At 36.9% G+C, this 18,387-nt stretch overlaps 1 protein-coding gene across 17 annotated transcripts in view; it reads left to right on the forward strand.

Annotated features, from left to right (window-relative positions):
* ELAVL2 (ELAV like RNA binding protein 2) overlaps positions 1–18,387 on the forward strand; it is a 161,085-nt gene that overhangs the window by 85,972 nt on the left and 56,726 nt on the right. For 9 of the 17 annotated variants that reach the window (XM_055350522.2, XM_055350523.2, XM_055350524.2 and 6 more), the window contains one exon: positions 2,969–3,212. In XM_055350522.2, coding sequence (XP_055206497.1) covers positions 2,969–3,212 — 244 coding nt within the window. Of the gene's footprint in view, positions 1–131; positions 223–2,968; positions 3,213–18,387 lie in introns of all 17 variants that reach the window. The other 8 variants (XM_055350519.2, XM_004047885.5, XM_055350520.2 and 5 more) reach the window with 1 other exon arrangement.

The raw sequence follows: 18,387 nt of genomic DNA on the forward strand, positions 1-18,387 counted from the left end.
CAATTTCAATTAAGCCACACTGCATGGACGTGCTGGGAATATAAATACAATCACTGTAAATTTTGTACAAACTGATTTGTTGCATTATCTTGCTCATCTAACATACGGTACTTTTTGTGTCCATATTGCAGACGGCAACTCCAAACTAACATGGCAGTCAGACTGTGTGATGTGGCTTCTCTGCTTAGAAGTGGTTCGTGGGCAGCAGAGCCTTGGACCGGGGTCTGTGGGATTTTTCTTAAATTCTGTAGGCTACTTTTTTTTAGCATGTTGGAGGAGTGCTGAGGCCATACCAAACACTTGAATCTTTCATTTGGCATACTAATTATTCTTACATTTAACCTATTGTGGTATGGCCATCATTAGGACTTAAAGCACATTGCAATTTTAACTGTAGTGGTGTATGTAGCATCAGAACCATGCTCTCGTATGTAATTTTTTTACAATCTAAATTAGGATTTAGCGCAGACTCAAAAGAGTGACAAGCTTTTTTAAAAAAACAAAAAAAGTTTTGGTATGGTCTGAATACTAAGTTACCGTAATTCTATACGTTCTGTTTACTATGTATTTTTTTGGTTACTAAATTTTGAAGTTATTTACAATTCTTTATGCTCCAAAAAAAAAAAGTTGAAATTGTAAATCTGGCTGAAAATTATTTGCCCAGTAACTGTTGAAAGAGTTTGCATTCTGTGAACAGTTGTGTTGAGCCTATCAATGGAATATGCATTATTTGTAAAATATAGCACATTAGTATCATTTTATTCTGAGCAGATGGTCCTATAGCAGAGAGATGCTGTAATTTTCAGCGCACACAGCCTACTGCAGCTGTTCACTTGAATGTTGGCTTAGGAGCTCATTCTTGCCACCTGAACATGGAAATAAATGTGCAATTAAGTGAGGAGTGTTTGTTGTCCTTTCTAAATCTTGCTGATTTCAGTCAATGAACACTTTGTATTTCAAATGCTATCCCAATGAGCTTTAGTCCGAATCTCCCATTCGGGTCTCTTGTAGTTTCTACACCTATCCAAACTTTTCAGTAGTGATTTAAGTGTCTTTGGCCACTTTATTCTTGTAGCTCATTGTTTCCATAACTGCTGGGCAAGGGTTAACCCCAGAAGAATTTTTGCTGTGAAAAGAGTGACCCACAGCTAATATTCTACAAACCAGAACAGTTATGTTTAATTAGGAAATCTGAAACTTCCCTTTTCAAATTCAAATAGATTTGCTAATTATAATAAAACCCATATCTTGAATTATTTAAGATTTTTAAATACAGATTTCCAAAGGTTTATTTTCCTTCATCCATTTAAGTATTCCCTGAGAAAGCTTACGTAGAGAAACAGCTTGCAGCTTGTAGAATAAATTCCCACTTCTTTGACAAGGAAATGAAGTCACGGAGGGGTTACAGGTTGTTGGATATTTCAAAAGCTATTCTGGATTTTGCCTCATTTTTTTTATCATGACAGCACTGATTCTTGTCCAGTCTGACCAGTCTCAATATGTCCAACACTGCCTTCTTTTGTAAACGTCTCCTGGCAGTAGAGATTTCTTCCTATATGTTTATCTGCTAATGTGCCGTTTTATTTTTCTTAGGCAATATGTGTTTTAAAAGACAGTTTTTTCTCTTTCCTTGTAACCCTCTTTCCCTTTACTTTGCTTTTTTTCTTTGCCTCAAGTTCTTTGCCTTTTCTATGTTAAAGCTTCCCTAAAACTAGCATCCCGTCAATTCAGAATTGTCAGTTTTAAGAAGCAGTTCTTTGTGGAGGTGAGAGATGTATGCAATATGAAGGATAATCCTTTCAGTGATGCTTTGATTTTTAGATTCCACCACAGTCTTGGCTGTCCAAAGATAGGTAGTTAGTGGAAAATGCTTTTGGAAAATTTGGGGCTGTGGTTTGTGACTCTTTTGCATAGGGTTGGTTTTAGGAAACTAGATTTAATACTGCTTAATAAGTGATTTTTAGAGTAGCCTGAACAGTTTGAGGCCATTTTCCCCAATTCTGTTCTTTATCTGGTGTTTGGAGTTTATAGATACCCTATTACTTGCATTTTCAACAGGCTTATGTGCTCAAACGAGAATTCCTTGGGCTGGTCTGTTTGCAAAAGTTGATATATCTACATTGTTGTTTTCATTGACTGGATAGGTTTTCTTTTTTCTCATTAAAAAGCAGAGTCAAGGAGAAACACCAAAGCGAAGTGTTTGGGGATTTTATTTTGATGTAGATCAGTCACCTTGTTGGTAATTTTTAGCTGCCAAGGTTGACAAGAGTGTCCTATTAGATTCTACCAGTTAGACAAAGTATTCATAGCTCATTCCCAAGTTACCTTACAATTCCTTTCCACTCCCTAAAATATAGCATCTATTTTTTTTTCTTACCAATGGTAGAGATAAGATATTGTCCATCAAAAACGTTTTCAGTATGTAACCAAAACAGTACATGTTGACAAATTTATATTTTTAAAAGTACTCTTGCTCTTTGATTTTTAAGTTAATGGATATCTGTCAGTTTTAGAATATTGAACCTCTTAGGATAACTGAAAATCTCTTCAGAGTTAGGTCATTTTTTCGTTCATTTTTGTAGCATGTTAAGCACTTTTATTTTCTAGTATGATTTTTAGTTAGGGTTCAATTCTGTGCCCTTTGGTACTTGATTTTCTCATCTGTGGACACTGCAGGTGAGTAAGGATATGTGAATAGACCCAGAATGTGATTCTAGAAAATGTTTAAGATTTAAATTGTGCTTATATGCATGTATGGAATATGTATGTGAAAATACAGTTGTAACCTTAAGATGAATAGGTTAATATGAAGTGAAAATTAGTGTAGGTATTACACTTTTTGTTGAAGCATTGTTGTAATTTCATTAGAACGACTTGTCTTTAGTGACAAGTGTTTAAATTCTTGGATGGAGTCTCTAATAGGTTGTGAAATATGAATTCTGACATTTCTTGTTTTCTCTGTTTTTAGCAGGTAATTGCTGCCATGGAAACACAACTGTCTAATGGGCCAACTTGCAATAACACAGCCAATGGTCCAACCACCATAAACAACAACTGCTCGTCACCAGTTGACTCTGGGAACACAGAAGACAGCAAGACCAACTTAATAGTCAACTACCTTCCTCAGAACATGACACAGGAGGAACTAAAGAGTCTCTTTGGGAGCATTGGTGAAATAGAGTCCTGTAAGCTTGTAAGAGACAAAATAACAGGTAAGCAGTTTTATGTAGATGATTTATATTTAATGGATCGTGTCTCGAGATATGAGAAAATAATAAGATTACTGCTTGTAAATAATTCACTGCTGCAACTTTACATATCTAGATTTTCTCTGTTATTACATCAGCAATATGAAATTTAGTTTAAAATTTTCTTTTTAAAGCATAAACTATTTTGGGGGCAGTATATATTTTAACTGGACTTTAATGTACTCTGATCTGGACAGGATCTTTGGAAAATCTTCTAAAAGTATATGTATCTGGGATAGCCAGTGTCATGTTAACTTTTATCTTTTAGTATCCTGAGTGTATTTAAGTTAGCATTTCAACAGTGAGATACAATATGTGTTTGGGAGAGGGGAAAAAATCTTAAAATGTGTTTTCCTTATGTTAATATAATCATGTTGCTTAATATATGATAAAATAAATGGTAATGTTCACATTGTCAGTGTATAAACATTTTCACTGATATAATACCAAGCGTGATGAGATCTTATGTTCTGTTCCTTAACAAGGAAAGGACATGGTATATGATTGTCCTTCTTGTTATAAAGATAAAACCTTAATTATAGTACATTTTGAATATTAGTTAGGTGAAAATCTCCTTAGTATTTTTTAAGATTTGACTAAATTTTTAGAGTAAACCAAAACCTAATTTAAGGAGCACGTTCTTGGGATAGAAGGGTTAATGCTTCCTGCAGGAGTTGTTTTCAAACACTAAAAATATATGAAGTTAGACATATATATGAAGTTAAACACTAAAAATATATGAAGGTAGACTCTGTGGATTTTTCATGTTAATTAAATTTGATTGATAGTGTATACCAAATTGCTTTACAAAGCTTATAACCAAAAATATAAAATGGAATATTTGAAATGAGTAAAAGATATTAAAGGCAGTGTGAAGAATGAGACCAGGAGTCTGAACTCTCACCTAGTCATGTGACATTGGACAAGTCAGCCCTAGACTTCTGGTTTCCATTGGCAAGATGAGGTAAAAGGCAGAGAAAAAGGGGGTCACACTGGGCCATTTCTAAGTTCACTTTTGACTTTTTCATACATGGGACTTTGAGCTATTCCGTTAATCGTTAGGGCTCATTCTCTCCAAGATCTACAAGTGACTTCTAGAGCCAGCCCCTGGGCTTGGCTCATAATCATATTTCCTCAAGCTACAGATTGAGATTCACAGAGAGAACTTACTGAAATCAAGTTAAAAACTAAGTACAAACTGATTGTCATTGATCCATAGCAAACGGCCATTATATTTTAATTATGTTGCTTAAATGTTCACTATGATATTAGGAAGGTGGTTCTTATGTTTCTGAACACTGATAATCAGATGGATGAGATTTTTCAATTTCTTTTCCAAAATGAGTGTGATAAGCATATGTGAAATTTATAGTGTTTTTAATAAGTTGAAAAAGGTGAAGAACAAAAGGCGGCTGCTCTTATGTCTCTGTCCTGATGTTTTTAAACATCTTTTTAACACGTTTTAAACATGTTTTAAACATGTTATCTTTTGTTTTTAAAGTAAAACAACATCCCTGACATGTGGATTTTGCAACCTTTTTAATATAAAAGATAAAAATATGATAAATGACTTGAGGGCTATGACACAAATGATGCAATTTCTGATTGCTTAGTAGAGCTCCCCTTACCATTAAAAAGAAAGATGCATGAGCAGAGCACAAAAGTCATGTTTTGTTATGAAACTGTTATGAAATGATACATTTTATCATTTTATAAGATGAAAATATTAGACAAATCATACATCTTTCATATTAGGCATCTGCCACAGGAGACATCTTACAGATTCTCACGTCTCACCTCTAGTCAATCTTGAATTAATCTTATTCTTTTGTGAATCTTTAGAGCTGTTATGTGGCAAAATGGGATAAATTTGAGTTCTTTATCTTCACCTCCTTTGCCTCTCTAGCTTTAGTGTGGTAGACGGTGGTAATAGAAGCACAACACATGGGTATTCTTTAATACATAGCTAGATACTAAAAAACTGTGTTAATATTTCTCATCCATTTCCTTCACCGTTGACCCCTGCCTATTGTCTTTTCAGTGGCTTGAGGGGAAGGATGTAATGGAGATTTCCACTGTGGTAAAATTTCTATTAAAAATATTTGGTAAGCAAGTAGAGTCCCCGAGAAATTCCACAGTGGTCATGAGTATTGAAAGATGTTTCTAAAGATGTAAGACGTTTCTATACATTATATATATATATATATATATAAAATACTATATATGATGTATACACATATATATTATGTATACACTACTATATGTAGTATATATTTTTATATAGTTAACACATAATTGAACAAATTTGTGGAGTACAGTGAGATGTTTTGATGCTATATACGTTATGTAATGATCAAGCAGGGTATTATAGCATTTCCAAATCTCAAACATTCATAATTTCTTTGAGAGTGTTCAAAATCCTCTCTTCTAGCTGTTTGGAAGTATACTATACAATATTGGTAACCATAGTCACCCTTCTGTGGAATAGCACACCAGAACTTATTTCTTTTAACAGTGACCCTGTACGCATTAACCATCTGGCCCCCTCCTTCCTTCCTCCTCTCTTCTCCATCCTCTGGTACCCACTATTCTGCTCTCTCCTCCAATGAGATCAGCATTTTTCGATTCTACCTATGAGATCATGTGGTATTTGGCTGTCTCACCTCACTTAACATAGTGTCCTCTAACTTCACCCATGTTTCTGGAAATGACAGAATTTCATTCTTTTTTTGTGGCTGAATGGTATTTCATTGTGTATATATAGCATATTTTCTTTATCCATGTATTGGTTGATGGACATTTGGGTTGAGTCCATATTTTGGCTGTTGTAAACATTGCTGCAGTAAATATGGATATGCGTGCATCCCTTTGGACAAATTGATTTCATTTCTTTTGGGTTAACATGCAGTAGTGGGGTTGCTGGATCATACAGTAGTTCTGTTTTTAATTTTTTGAGGAACTTTCATACCATTTTTCATAGTGTATTTGGTGTATTAATTTGCCTTCCCACAATAGTGTATAAGATTGAAAGATGTTTTTCAACCTTCATTTCGTGAGATACTAGTAATCATTTCTTAAAATAAGTATTATATTGACAGACAAGTTTAGGAAGTGCTGCACTCTGTAGTTCTTTATTTAAGATCCATACTTGATAATCACTGTATTAAGAACTATGAAAAATCCAGCAGTAAAGAAAACCTGTTTGATTTATAGTTCCCCGGCCTTATTTGATCATAGAGCCTATTTGGGGACTGTGGGAAGAGTGAGTATCTCTCCCTGCCAGTAGATTCCACTGAACATGGTGCTATAAAAGCTTTTGAAATCATTTGTTGTTAACTGGTTATCAGACCAGGTTAACCTGTTCACATCAATAACATATGAGCATGATTCCTAAAAGAAACATATATGATAATAAATTCAAAAGTGGAGTAGGTAAATCTGAACACTAGGCATCTCAACTTCTGGTAATCTTGTTTTGATTTGGACCACTGACATATTTATAATATGGGTTAAAATGGCTTTTAGAAGGATCTCACTCGTTTAGCTTAAGCATAAACTGCTTTAGGAATTTTTTTTTCTGAGTTTCTTACTGAATACTTATATTGAGTAAAATAGTCTAGAAAATGGTAGTATCTAAATCTGGGTTCTGAGTGGTTGTACTTTGAAAAGTAGGCATACTTCGTAAGAGGTAGTACTAATGTATCTCTAGCAAGGTTTTGAAAGAATTTGTGGAGCTTTGGACCCTGCCCTGTGGTGTGTAGCATTACCCATCTTGTGCGGTTTCTCAGTACGTATTTTAGGGACAGACCAGAGTTCTTTGGTCCTTCTCTAATTATCCAGCTTATTCTACCTCCTAGGAAGCAGTTGGGACCCATTTCTGTATTCCGATTTTGTAGGAGCATGAGCGTTAATTGGGTTACAGGAAAACTCTGGAGTCACTCTACAGGAAGATTTGAAATCTTTCCTTTTCCCTTTTCTTAAATCTTTCTTAATGCTGAATTAGGAAACTATATCTAAGGAACAAAAATATCTAGTTAGGAAAGTGTGTGCTTCTTAAGTCCTTGAAGAGAGTGTATAATTTTTAGACTGTGTCAGTGTTAGCAAATTAATGTCACTATTTTGATCGAGTGAGGATTAGGGAAGTGCATTAAGAAATGTCTTCAGTAGCAAATACAATAATCTTCTCTCTAGACTAAGTTCTATTTATTATGTTATTTGTCAGGTCCGTCTCTTTGGGCTTCTGCCCAGCTGTATGCTTCAGCCTGTTTGCTATCTATAGGCATTCATCATGAGAAGCTTCTGCTGCTTGTACAGCTTAGCTGACTTTAGTCCATCCCTTTGTGTTTTTAAATGCACTTGGGAGTCCTTGACACCTGCTGATGCTGCATTCTAGATGAACGAAATGGATTTTATGATGCAAGGAATGAGTAATAAAGTGTTACAGTCAGAAAAGCCCTAGAGGTGACCTTAACCAACCCTCTCCCTTCTTTGCCCCAAACATCATAGGTGATGAGAGGCCCAGGTTTGTGAAATGACTAGTTCAAGGCCACAGAGCTATTAAGCGGTAGAGTAGGGACCAGAATTCTGATTATCTTATGCTTTACCTGGATGTTTCCTCTTTGCCACTTGTTGGAGGCAAGAGCTCACTCTTTAAAGATGAAGCAAATGGCCAACTGATGAATTTATAGAGAGATGTGTGATTTTTACAGAGTTATCCTGAGGGCATCTTCTGGTGAGTGTGTCTTCTCTGGAAGGAGAATGGAAGGTTTTTGACAGTAAGGACTGACGAATACACCAAATGAACAAGAACATCTATGCTTCTCTAGAAACATTATAATCTGTGGTTGTGAACTTGATATTCTAGCCCGGTGGTACCCAAATTTGGCTCTACATCCTCACCTACTCACCTAAGGGAGTTTTGGAATCTGTTGTCATAGAGCTTCCCAGGTGATCTTGAAGCCCAAAAAAGTTTTGGGAATCAGGCTGTGTCTCATGAAGTATGGTCACAGGATTCTCGCATTGGAATCACTTGGAATGAGTGCTAGAAATGCACGGTCCTGGGTTCTGTCCAGGCCTACTGAATCAGAATCTGTAGTGGGGACCTGGAATGTACTCGTTAGCTAGGAGTTATCTATGTCTTGAACATTTCGCAGGGAGATTGAACCAGGGATTTCCAGGTTTACCTGAATTCTAGATTTAGAGCGTTATGGAAGAGATGTTAACAATTGCAGTACTTAATTCCTTGGAAAGTTTAAGTTTAAAGTGCTGTCCCCTCTTCAGCCTTGGTCTCTGAGTTAATTCCTAGGGTTCAGAACTAGACATGTTGAGTTTACGTCACTAGGCTGTGTCCTTACTGATCTGATATGTTGCTGAAAGCACGTGCGCGAGCGTGTGTGTGTGTGTGTAAGTGTAATTAGGTTTTTGAAACTCCAGGGTAGATTGTTCTTTCACTGTTATTTTTCCTTTCTTCTAAAAGAATGGCTAGAGGAGTAGTTAGTGGAAGACCTCAGGTAATGAGTATTTCACCATTACTCTGAGTTGTTTGAGGTAGGTCTCGTACTGACCTCATCAGCTGCTAACTAGAAGCTTTGACAAAAGGGGAAAAAACAAAAACCCAAATATAAATTCCAGAGGGCCCAAAGAGATGTTGATTACCTCTGAATAGGTAGTGCCTTGCATGATAAGGCTCCTGCCATGCCCCAGCACGCCTTAGGGCTAGTATCTTAAAATATTTTTTATTAATATATGAGTGTTCTTAGCTAGGTTTATCTTGTGTCTCTGCTTGCTGAGAATTTTACAGCTAGTTTTGATCCTTCTTTATTCTATCAAAATAATGTGATTTCCAAACTGTTTTAATGGCATAGGATTCTCTTCTTTTTAAACAAATACAATCTTAGCTCTTCAGGATTGAAACAGATAAGTGGTATTTTATTAGACTAATGGGAACCTTCAAATTTAATAGCACTTATTTCCTATGAGTCAATCACAGTGAACACAAAGCTGTTTTGATGAACATTAATTTGAAAATGTGATTTTGTATGTCAGTTACAGTTGTACAGTGAGCATGTGAAATGTCCATAGTATCAAGAGATCAAGAATTCTGATTCTTGCAGACTGGTAGTTGGAAACAGCAGGGTGGTTGGGTGGGTGGTAACTTAATAAAGACCTCACTTTGCAAACTCTGTATGCTATTTAATTAGAAAGATGGCAGAAAGGTTGTGTGTGTTCTTAGGTCTGTAGGAAAGGAGATGCCTGCACAGGGGTAAAAGCTTTGGTCTCCAGTGCGTTAACTGTGGAATACAGTACATTTGAATCTATTTTTAGATTTTAGTGCCCAAGTTTGTATAAAATGAAATTTGTGTCAAGTTTGTGGAACCTCTATTTTTGGAACATCTCTCATAGGCAAAAGGTAATGGAGAAACTTTATTTGTATCTTCATTGATGTATCTTTAAACTTAATTATTTTTTCATTATATCTTGTTTCTTTGCCAAAGGTCATGCAGTCATTTAAAAAATTTGGTGTTATCACTGTAGAAGCTTCATATAAAATTTTGGAGAAAGTCTTTAACGTTTATTCTTCTAGGTTCACTTTTTACTGGAACCTGGGTATTTTTATAGAACAGTTTTCAGTGTCAGCCTTGATTAGTTTAGTGGAAAGATTACAGGATGATGAAACTAGAAATTTGTAACATTTTAAGAAATCAAATACAGTACAGTTCTTTATCATTGTTAGGAAAAACAACTTCTGTCCTCTTTTGTTTAGTACCTGGGGACTTGGAAATTAATTGGAGAAATGGCACACAATTTTTTCTCGTATTTTATGTTTGGGAGTTGACAGAAAAGTATTATAAAACTCAAGTGGTCAGGGTTTGGGGGGCTTATATACCGTTTTAACAAAGGAAAGGTTTGGATTTTGTGGAATAGGAAATTGTGGGGAAGTGTTCAGAAAATATGTAGGGGTAAGTAATGACAGATAAGGGCACTTTTAACAAGGTTGGTTTATACAGAACTGTATGCATAAACAATCTGATGTCGACTGTCTCAAGTAATGAGTCGCTTACTTCTGAACTGGTACAGGACAGAGAGACATCTTCCCATGGGAAATTTATACTCTGCTTTTAGGGAGAAAAGGGGAGGGCAGAGAACTCTTCTTGCATCTGTTGATTTCTTATTTTCCTCAGCCTAAAATAATACTTGATGCCAGCCAGGCGCAGTGATTCACGCCTGTATTCTCAGCACTTTGGAAGGCCAACGCAGGCGAATCACCGGAGGTCAGGAGTTCAAGACCAACCATGGCCAACATGGTGAAACCCTGATTGTACTGAAAATACAAAAATTAGCCAGGTGTGGTGGTGCTGCATGCCTGTAGTCCCAGCTACTCACAAGGCTGAGGTGGGAGAATTGCTTGAACCCGGGAGGCAGAGGTTGCAGTGAACTGAGATCGTGCCACCGCACTTGCATGTCAGCCTGTGCGACAGAGCAAGACTCCATTTCACAAAAAAATAAAAATAAAAAAAAACTTAATGCCAAAGTGGAATACTTTGGGGTGACAAATCTGGACCTTTTCACCATTCAGTAAGTTAATTCCCAGTTAACATCTCTTCATAAATCAAAGAGCTGCTTCTTTAGATAACCTGTGGTAATGAAGCCTTTAATGGCTAGTTGCTAGGGTGAAGAAACATCTATTTGAGGATACAGAAAAGTATGAAACAATATGCTTCTCTAGTAATTCGTTAATCATCCAGATTTGTTTCTCTGATTTCCTGATATTGATATTTGTGTTACTTGGTGTTTTGTTCCGTTAGAATAAAATGTAAAAAAAAATATGTGTCACTCCCACGAGACAGTTATACAGTTTTCCAACAGCTGTCTTAGAATGTTTACTGGGAAAATAAAGTTGAACCTATGGTGTAAATGAGGTTTAGGAGTTTTGATTTTGTGCTTTCCTAGCCCTTATCAGAGGAACTTTTAGAATAGCCATATTTGCCTTACCAGTAGATGGGGAATAGTCTTCAGTAACCTTTCTCTTTGTTCCTTTGCTAGTTTGATAGAAAACACAAACTTTGTAAACATATTCAAATTCATAGAAAATAAAATTACAGTTGAAATTCTCTTGTAACATTTGCCCCTTTATAATTTAGCATAAGAGTGCACGTGTGCTGTTTGCTATTCCAGACCTTTGCTGGGGGGTGGTCTTTGTTTACTTTGCATCAGGAGATTGGTGGTATAGAAGAGACACCATTCTCAATTTAAGCGCTTGTCGTAGGAATGATGGAAAACGTAGATGAGAAAGAAGATGGTGAACTAAAATGGAGATAGTTCAGTTAGAAGATAAAAAACAGTTAAATTGTGATATGAACTTGTTGCTTATTTTTTTGTAGTTTATAGAATTTTAAAATTCTGTTTCTTTGGTATGAAAATGATTTTTACCCCCCATTTTTATGACGTAGTACAAAATCAACCTGTTTTTGACAGTTTTCATTCTATTTCACTACCTTAACTATGACACAGCTTTGGCCACCAGCCTTTTTTTTTTTTTTAACTTTGTTTAAATTCAGAATAGACCGAAGCAATTTTATTCTGTACCTGTTGGAACATTTCCTTTCAAATATTCCTGAACGGAATAGTTGATTATTGGAGCTAAAACTGTGCTTCAAAATTTGCCAACTTCTTTTGAGCTTGTTCTAAGTTAATTGACTTTCAGCTGAGTACACTGCTGCTACTGAATGTTGAGAGCTGTGGAAACCCTCAGAGCGTGCTTTTCCAGCTCAAAAGGTCAACTTTAACAGATATTTTCTGGCATTTTACTTGAGTGTCATTCGATTTGTCAGGTCTATACAGTGGCTTAATTAGCATGTTTTAGTCCTTAAGGTATTTGTTTTGGCTCTTTAAAGTTTTAGAATGTCAATATTTCAACACCCTTGGATGCCCCTTTTATTGGTGATGGGAAATGTAATCAAATATTTTTTGAGGGGCTGTAAATCACAGAGTAGCATTTGCTGCTCTAAGTGTTGTGAAGAAACAGATTCTCAGTTAAAACCATCTTTTCAGACTCCACTCAGTAATTTCTGACACCATATATCATCTTTAGGTAATCGGGGAGTGATCATTCTGTATTGTTATAAATTAGAACAAAGATTTACCTTATGCCTCCTTTAAGGGGGAAAAAAGCAAGACGGAAGTATTTAAGCTGTGTTTATAAGAGTTCCTTGGCTGGGCGTGGTGGCTCATGCCTGTAATCCCAGCACTTTGGGAGGCCAAGGTGGGCGGATCATCTGACGTCAGGAGATCAAGGCCAGCCTGGCCAACATGGTGAAACCCCGTCTCTACTAAAAATACAAAAATTAGCTAGACGTGGTGCTGGGTGCCTGTAATCCCAGCTCTTCAGGAGGCTGAGGCAGGAGAATCGCTTCAACCCGGGAGGCGGAGATTGCAGTGAGCCACTGCACTCCAGCCTGGATGACAGAGGGAGACTCTATCTCAAAAAAAAAAACCAAAAAAAGTTTCTTAAGTGGTAGTAGGATTTACTAAACCCCTGTGTACACTAGGGTTGTTACTTAGTTTGGGATCAAGTTCTTGGGATTAAGTTTGAATCAAAATACCTTTGCTTCCTCCTGCTAGGGAGGTGGCCTACTGGACACTAATCTTAGAGCTTTTAGCTTAGAACATTGTTACACTTGGGTTCAAATTCCAGCCTAGCTACTCAATTTGTGTTGTGGCCTGTGTGTGCTTTTTGACTCTGAACTTCAGTTTCTTTCATAAAGTACCTAGCACACAGGGGTACTGTCTCTCTTTCCTGTCCTCTTCTTACCAGTTAATACCCATTCAGTTACGTGACAGTTGGAGACTTTTGTTTTTCCCCCCATAGATATAAAGTAGTTTTTGAAAAACATCTTGAAGTAGATCCGTTGTCCTAGATTTCTTGGAGTTTGTCATGATGTGGGAAGAATGCAAAGCTCATCCTCCATCCTTTGCTTTCTAGGTGATTTGACCAACATAATTGATTTTCCAGGGGTGGAACAAAGTAAGAATAGAAAGTGCGAGGCAGGACTTGGGAGCCCAGAATGATGATTAATGATATTACACCAGCCTTTATGAACTAGAGCACCCGAGTGTGGAATTATTGCTCTATGTGGTATTGTGTGAATGTTTCAGAATGAATTAGCTTGACTTAAAATATGAAGGTGCTCTCAAGTGAGCTTCCCAGTAAGCTATTACTGGACTTTCGAAGGTCAGCAAGTTGTTAAATTGAGCCATGAAGTATTGGTTAGATAAAAACCAACTGCGGCTTATTTTTACTTTTATTGACATCATCTTCCTTAAGATGAGTATCCCTTAAATATAAAATGTAAATACTATACTAAATATTCTCATTTTATCAAAGATGATGTTCAAGTCTAGATATACAGAGACCTGTGTTTTGGGATGTTCAAAAACCTAATATTCCTGCAGTGTTAGCAGATCAGAAGGCTGAGGAAAAAAAATTACTATCCCTTTGTTTTCTTTTCCGTTGAAATATTCATTGAAAACATTTAAAGCATTTCTTCATTCAGTCATCACAGACTTTACAGATTTCAGTTTGTGTGTATGGGGGAGGGGGCAGTTTCCATGAGGGTATGGTTAACTTAGCAGATGCAATTTTACATCTTGTTTTCCTTTTTTGTTAAATCCTTATGCATATTGTGAATTAGAGTTTATTTTTAGCTCTTAATGAGTTCTTTTCTCATCATTGTACTTTTTGTTGGAACTCTGTTTTGTACATACTGCTTTGATTTTGTAGGGAAAATGTGTATGGCGTACAAGTCCTGTATCCACCACCCCCAACCCCCATCCTCTAGCTCAACAAAAATTTGCATTTCTTGGTGAGGGATGATAGACTTGAATGTTTATTACCTTGTAGAGTAGATCTGATGGGGCCCTTGACTCTTTACAACCTGTTTGACCTTTGGACTTAATACTGAGAAAGTCAAATCCTCCTTTTAAAGTAAAGTTTAAGGGAGGCATAGCTGTGTGTAAACTGGTAAATCAGAATCACTGCGCTGTTTTCAAGGTCACTGGAGCCTGAGAGAACAGTTTTATTTCCTCACATTTTAATGCTTTAAATCCAGTCTTAAGGAGTTGCCTCCAAGGGTACTGTCTTATGAATCCTTTTTCCTAACCCTGGTACTAAGCAAGCCATGGGAGCTTTCTTCATTCCATTTAAATGAATTGTAGTTTGCTCTTATTCTACTTTAAATGTATCTAAACATTTTGAATATAAATGAGAGACTGATGATGGTGTATCAAATCAATTGACATCTTCTCATGTAGACAAGGGCTCTCCTAAATGACTTCCCAAATCCTGCCTCTAAAATTGTCTTTTTTTTCTTTTGTGAACCTGAGTATTAGGTTAGCTCTTTTTAAACATGGTGCCAAGTGATTTTGCCATTATATGGTGCAGACAGTGTACTACCTTCTCAAGTAGAATGATTTGGGATCTAATATCTTAAAATCTAACAATGTTATACCGGGTTTGTTTTCAGACCTTTATATTCTTTATTATTTGTTGTCCTTTTTTATGGCTTAAGCCCTTTTATACATATTGGAATAGGATTAAAATACAGAATTGTTAATACCGATTTGTTACTGCGTTTTATATCAATATGTGTATTTTTTAAGTGCTGGAAATTGGGAGCCTTTGCAAAAAGGCATGATAACATTCCATTATATCCCCAGCTCTAGAACATACAAAGCTAGTCCTGATGTGCTACTTAAAAGTAGAATATGGAATCTTCTGGGGTTAGTTTCTTACTCTATCTGATATTTTAGTTCTCTGAATGCTTATGGAAAACAATATATTTGGATATAGCCATCAAAGTAAGGAGGATGTCTAATATTCTTTCCTAGCCTTTATAGTTGGACAACCGACTTTTAAAGAGTCTTTTTGTTTTCCTTTTTTAAGACAGTACCCTTGGAGGCCACTGGGTTCATGACCAGTGACTCCTTGAGGACTGGGTTTATTAAATGGACCTGTTAGTATAGTGAATAACAGCTCTTAGGTAATTTTGCGTAGTTGTTAGTAGGCACCAGAGGAGGAAGGGTTGAGCGTTAGTTGCTCTATAGATTATAATGAAAGAAGGTCTCAGGCCAGATCCCACCACATATAGAAACCTCTATCTAGCAAGCAGGACCAAATCGATGGAGAAGCCTTTTCTGAAAGCTTGGTAAAGTCCCACTTCCCTCTTCTTTTTTAAGTGCTTTGAACACACTTTAAATGAAATGTTCACCGGAGGCTAACAACATCCCAAAAGTCACGTTCTGCACCCTCACTTTGCATCATGCAAAAAGAAATCCCTTTAAACAAAGACTGAAACCCAGGACCATTTAACATTTAGGGGTTCTCTCCGTAAAGATATAACCACCTTGGATTATGCCACCTTGGATTTTTGTGCCCTTTTTATACGAAGGTGGGAAGTGTCTCTAAACTAATTTAGCCCATCTGCGTATCTTGAATTCCTTTAATTTTACCGGTAAGACTCCATTTCTAACACTCATTATGCTAATTAACAGATAACTGGCTTACAGAACAAAACCCTATTTTGACATCCATTAGGTGAATCAGCAGAGAATTGGTTGTTGATTTAGGTATGGATAGTATGTAGGCTTACACTAGTCACTTGAATTTTAACCTACTTGTATTATACTAGTTAACTAATCCTGGATTGTGCATTAATGATAGTATGTTAGATGACCACCCAGAATTAAAGCTTAAATGGCTGGTGCACACGTGTCATCAGATTAATTCTAAACTTTAAAAAGAAATGTTTTTATTGTGGCAAAATATAACATAAAATTTATCATTTGGACCTTTTCAAGTTTACAGTTCAGTGACATTAAGCACATTCACAGTATTATGCAGCCGTCACCGTTATCCATTTCCAGTACCTTGTCATCATCCGAGATAGAAACTCTGTAACCATCAAACAGTAACTCCTCACCCACCTCCTTTGCTCCCAGCCTTTGGTAACCATTATATTTTCTGTGTCTCTATGAATTTGCCTATTCTCGGTACCCCATATAAATGAAATCATACAACATTTGATATACCAAAGTATTTTGAAAGTAAATTATGATAATTGTTTTCAGGAGATACTAGTTTTTTTCCCTTTGGGCTATAGACTCTTCTGTATGTTTTATTTCTCTTCCTCTCCAAGTGGCTTTAGGACCAACCCCTCCCCCTGAAATAAGTAGCCTGGCTTCAAATTTAGTTCATGCCACATTCCCCGTAAAAGAAACGTCCAATTAAAATACTGAATTTGTGCAATATTTTGCCAGATTGCTGACTACTTGCAGGGACTTCATCTTACCCCTTTTGCAGTTGTTCTGCCTGGTTTCAAGCTTGTTTTATTCTTTTGAAAATTGCTTTCAATCTCTTATCACTCCCCATTTTGGCAAGTTACCTGAAGGAAGAGGCAGTTGGTGTATGTACAGTGGGTCAGAAAGAAGAACCCAAGTAGTTTTGCTCACTGGAAGTCTTCTCTACCTTCATACTTTTCTACTCTGCTCCCAGAGAGTCAGAGCATCCAGGGACAACCATCCGTGTGGGGTCTTGGGACACAGGACACAGTGTGTAACATCCCCAGACTACTTCTCGTTACCTCACTTCATTCTCTGCTGAGCACTTGAAGGAAATCTTGGTAGAAAGCCATTCCTCAATCAGAGTCAAAGAGCGACGAGTTAGAAATTCTCTTCTGTAGTTTTAGTTCTTCCATTTTTTTCTCCCCCTTCCCTAGTACTCTTTCCCCCTACCCCTCAAGGAAGCCCCCCATCAATATAACAGTCAACCACCCAACCAGAAACCCACAGGACAGAGCCATTTCTTTTTTTTTAGACCACTGGAACAATTATTGTAGTTAGAGAAAACTTACATATCTTTCTGAAGCAACCTTGGGAGACAGATGCTGATGTATGTTGAAGCTAGAGGCAGGTGGTTTGTGGCCTATTTCTGCCTTTGCATTATTTCAGATTCTGTTACTGAGTAGAACAGTCCTTTTTTAAAAAAAAAAAAAAAAATTAGGTCTTATATCTTGGCCTCCTGCCTTCTCTGTTGGCATCAGCCAAATGCATGTTGGCTGCAAGTACATCATTCCACACTTAGTGACTGGATTTATTTTCAGACGTTGGCTATTGACAACTGAAAAGCAATTTCCTGTGTTGGGGCTTAACAGAAAGCCTCCCCTGGGTTGTAAGAGTTTAAAATAACGAAAAAGGCGAATACTTCATGGGTAAGTCTTAATGCAAGCTTTGTGTAGACTTATCCCCACTGCCTACTTTGCACTCATGTTTGTAGGGAGTTTCCAAAAGCCTCTGATTGAGATGATGAAGGTCTTCTACCTCTGGAGCTGTAAGGTCTTGTCTTGATTAAAGATGACTCAAGCTTAACCAGTTGTTCGGTAGTCTTTGTCTGAGCTTTGGGTGTGCTGGAGAATACCAGCCAGTGTTAAGTTCTTGATTTCAAGTGGTGACTATCTGTTGAAGAGAGCCTGTGCCATGAAATACCGTAGTCCTCCCATTATCAACAGTTTCGCTTTCTGCAGTTTTAGTTAACTGGTGGTCAACCATGGTGTTAAAATATTAAATGGAAAATCCCAGAAATAATCCATAAGTTTTGAGTTGCTCACCATTCAGAGTATCGTGATTAAATTTTGCACCTTCCTGCCCAGGATGTGAATCATCCCTTTGTCCACATTATCCATGGCTGGTACATGTTTCCTGTCCTTTAGTCACTTAGAATCCATCTTAACAGATCGGAAAAAAAAAGTAGTGTATATTATGTTGGATTCAGTACTATCTGTGGTTTCAGTTATCCACTGAGGGTCTTGTAACCCCCAAGGATAAGGTAGGGGGTGGAGGACTACTGTACTCGGCTAGTGGAACTTCTTGTGGTATACCTCATGGTTCAAGGGAGGTAGAGAAGGAGGGAATTGTCATACTGTGAAGGTGGAATGCAGGATGTTCTAAATTGGTGCTTGTTTTGTTGAGCGAAGATGTATAGTCTGGTCCACTAATGATTTGTTGATTATTTCATTTGATGATTAATATTTGATGCAGTCATTTATTTGAACAGAAATGAGAGAGGCTTTTTTTTTTTTCTTTTTCA

Source organism: Gorilla gorilla, chromosome 13 (assembly GCF_029281585.2).
Source record: "Gorilla gorilla gorilla isolate KB3781 chromosome 13, NHGRI_mGorGor1-v2.1_pri, whole genome shotgun sequence".
NCBI classification, from domain to species: Eukaryota; Metazoa; Chordata; class Mammalia; order Primates; family Hominidae; genus Gorilla; species Gorilla gorilla.